Raw genomic sequence first — 3,208 nt, forward strand, 5'->3', positions numbered from 1 at the left:
GCCCCCGCCCCGCCGTGCAGACACACCGCACAAGTTTGCAAGGGCTGAATAAGGGGTGGCGCGAATACAGGGTTGCGGTCGACTCGGCCCGCCACGCCCCGCCGCGCTCCAGCCCGCCCCCCGCTCCTGGCCCCCCGCTGTCGCGTTGGCAGCAGCAGAGTAAGTTTAGTGGATCGCACGCCGCCATACAGGAAGGCAGGCCACTCGGGCTCCGAACACGGCGCAGAGAATTAGCTACAGAGGGACAGTGGCTGTGCAGGGGCGGGGCGCAGCGGAGAGGAAGACGGGACAGGTCTGAATCCGGCAAAAAACCGACGCACCGACTGGCCACTCTCTGTCCGTGCGCACGCACGCCCGGACTGGCTGTGATTGGATTTGCTGTACGGCGGCAACCCTACCTTCCGGGGCCCCCTCCCCTACATCATGTAGGCCTCCAGCCCGCCGCGCGTGTCCACACCGACCGGCGGGTCACAGGAGACGGGTCGGGCCGGCGGGCTCCCCCTCATCCCCGCCGGCGTGACCACCGAGTGCCTCCCTCAGGCCTTGCCACACCGCACTCCCGCGCCCCGCGCCCCGCGACAGCACAAAGGCCAGTCCGGAAAGGTCAGCAGTCCCCCTCCACAGTGCGTGGCGGGGCGGGGCGCGGGAAAGGGCACGGCGCCCTGGACAAGCCGTCATGTCAGGCTGAACCCCGCCGCAAGACGATCCGCAGGTCGGCCTGCAGGCCTGCACGTCTTTCGCCTTCTCTCAGAGAAGTGTTAAATATTGTGATAAAAATTGCAGTATTTAAAGTACTCACTCTTGGAACAGTCGATGCCCTCGAAGCCGTCGATGCAGTCGCACTTGCCCAGGTAGCACGAGCCATGGCCACTGCAGTCGTTGGGGCAGGACGTGGACACGCCCTCGGCCTCGCTGACCACGAGGCTGACCTCCTGGGGCCGCGAGTCGTCGTTGTACACCGAGAGGAACCAGCGGCCCGTGTCCAGGTACTGCAGCAGGCTCACGTTGACGCGCATGGCGCGGCCCAGGACGCCGCCGGCCACGACGCCGGGTCCGGCGGCGGGGTCGAGCGGCAGCCCGGCCAGGACGCCGGGGGAGCGTCTGCGCCGCATGGGTGGGGGCGGCGGCGGCGGCGGGGGCTGCAACACAGGCAAAGGAGACCGTCAGCGACGCCACTCGGCCGCCGGGAGGCAGGCAACCCAACGGGCACCGCGGCGCGCGGGCGGCGCACCCTTCACGGCGCCCTCACTCACCTTAGTGTCGTTGGCGAGCGGAACCATGAAGCTGACGGCGTTGAGGTCCACGGCATCCAGGTCGTCGTCCTCGTCGTCCATGTACTCGTGGTCGCCGTAGTACGAGTGCGAGGACACGAAGGCGGCCACGTGGTCGAGCGAGCGGCGCGCGCGGTGGTCCAGGCGCCCGGCCTTGATGAACTCGACAAAGTCGTGCTGCGTGACGCTGGGGCCGACGTTGCGCCGCCCGTACACGGCGAAGTTAGCGCCCCACGGCAGGGTGAAGTTGAAGCGGATGAAGGCGGGCTGCTTGTTGCGAAACTCGGTGTTCCAGAACTGGACGGGCGGGATGGTGGCCGAGTGCACGACGCCGAGCTCGCGCATCTCCACGACGGCGGGCAGCCACCCGGGACCACCCGGGGAGCCCTGGCCGGCGGCGCCCAGGGCGACGCCGGGCCCGGCCGCGAGCGGCGACTGAGGGGGCTGCTGCGGTTGCAGCGGGGACGCCTGCTGCTGCTGCTGGTGTAGAAGTTGCTGCTGCTGTTCGATGCTGGGCAGGTCCGGCGGCCGGTCGGGGCTGTCGGCCGGCGCGCGAGAGCTCGCCGACTGCACAGCCGTGCTAGTCGGTAGTGATTCTGGAACAGACACGCCGGAGAGATTAGTAAAACAATTCAAATAAACGGAAACAAACATTTCTGGACAACTTTTCATCCTGGTTGCACGAGTGGTCGCTACCCGTCCGATAACAAACTCCGCCTCGTTCCCTTTTCCCTATTCAAGTTTCCTCGTTCGATTTTGAATGACGGCACACCCGCCGCCCGCCCGCACGAGTTTCCACGATTATGGGTTGAACAATACAGCGTGTGGGAACAAGGTACAACTTCCCTCTATGAATGCGCGCCCGTGCACGAGAGCCCTGAGTGAAAATGTGTGTGTGTGTGTGTGTAAGAGAGAGAGAGAGAGAGAGAGAGAGAGAGAGAGAGAGAGAGAGAGAGAGAGAGAGAATGTGTTGTCCGAGTGTAAACACAAAAGTAGCCCCTTTGCGTTCCCCGGAGACACACTGCCCGGCAGCGAGTGCACGAGTGTGAGTGAGTGTGTGTGAGAAAGAAAGACGAAGGGAGGGGGGCATTCCCTGGCGCGCAGCCCAGTCGATAAATCGATTAGGCTCGACTCGAATCGATTGACACGCGCCACAGTGTTTTGTAGCGTTGCAACCGCGATGCGGAAGTGCTGCTGCCTGCCGCTGCCTACGCTTTTCGCGCTTTACACACGAAGTAGGCAGGCATAAGAAAATGGCATGGACAGGCCTTTTACTTCCTCTACCACACATCACTCTCTGCGCCTCAAAAATGAAACTTGTACGTTTATGAAAGTGTTTGGTGAGCTGTGGCTCGGCTGTGGCCAAGCTCCTCGTCCTCCACGCCAGTGTAAGTGTAACTGCCCCACCAGCGATTGGTGATGGTCGAATGATCGCTCCGCTGGAGCCCAAAACCTGACTGCTCCCCAATCATAACAGCATCGCACCGCCTCTCCCCCCCCCCCTCCCCCCCTCTCAAACACTCTCTCTCCCCCCCCCTCTCTCTCTCTCTCTCTCTCCCCGCAAACACCACACACCTCGCTCGCTCGCACCCCACGCTGCTGCCGCCAACAATTACGCACAAATAACCCGATGCCTCGTCAAAGCGGCAGCAACAGCAGCAGTCATTCTAACCCATTGCATCCAATCAGCCCCGGCTATTGGCTTGCTCGGGGACGGGCATGGCGTGGTGTGGCGTGGTGTGATGTGGCGTGGCGTGGCGTGGCGTGGCGTGGTGTGGCGTGGTGTGGCGTGGCGTGGCGGGGCAGCATCAGGGCGGAGCGGGGCGGTAATGGCGGCCAGAGAGCAGCATCCGCAGGGAAATAAAACGTAGGGCCCCGTGCGTTAACATTGTGCACGGGGTAGCTGAGCGAAGTGCATTAACTTTACAGAAGACATA

The 3,208-nt window shown here is 63.5% G+C and overlaps 1 protein-coding gene across 1 annotated transcript in view; it reads right to left on the reverse strand.

The window, feature by feature from the left end:
- Positions 1 to 3,208, reverse strand: part of LOC113212756 (teneurin-a-like) — a 495,982-nt gene that overhangs the window by 59,806 nt on the left and 432,968 nt on the right. Inside the window, exons 10-11 of the mRNA XM_052267728.1 lie at positions 1,254 to 1,867; positions 800 to 1,139 (exon numbers count right to left, since the gene is read on the reverse strand). Coding sequence (XP_052123688.1) covers positions 800 to 1,139; positions 1,254 to 1,867 — 954 coding nt within the window. The remainder of the gene's footprint in view (positions 1 to 799; positions 1,140 to 1,253; positions 1,868 to 3,208) is intronic.

This window comes from Frankliniella occidentalis, unplaced genomic scaffold, assembly GCF_000697945.3.
Source record: "Frankliniella occidentalis isolate FOCC.00 unplaced genomic scaffold, Focc_3.1 Scaffold58, whole genome shotgun sequence".
Lineage (NCBI taxonomy): Eukaryota > Metazoa > Arthropoda > Insecta > Thysanoptera > Thripidae > Frankliniella > Frankliniella occidentalis.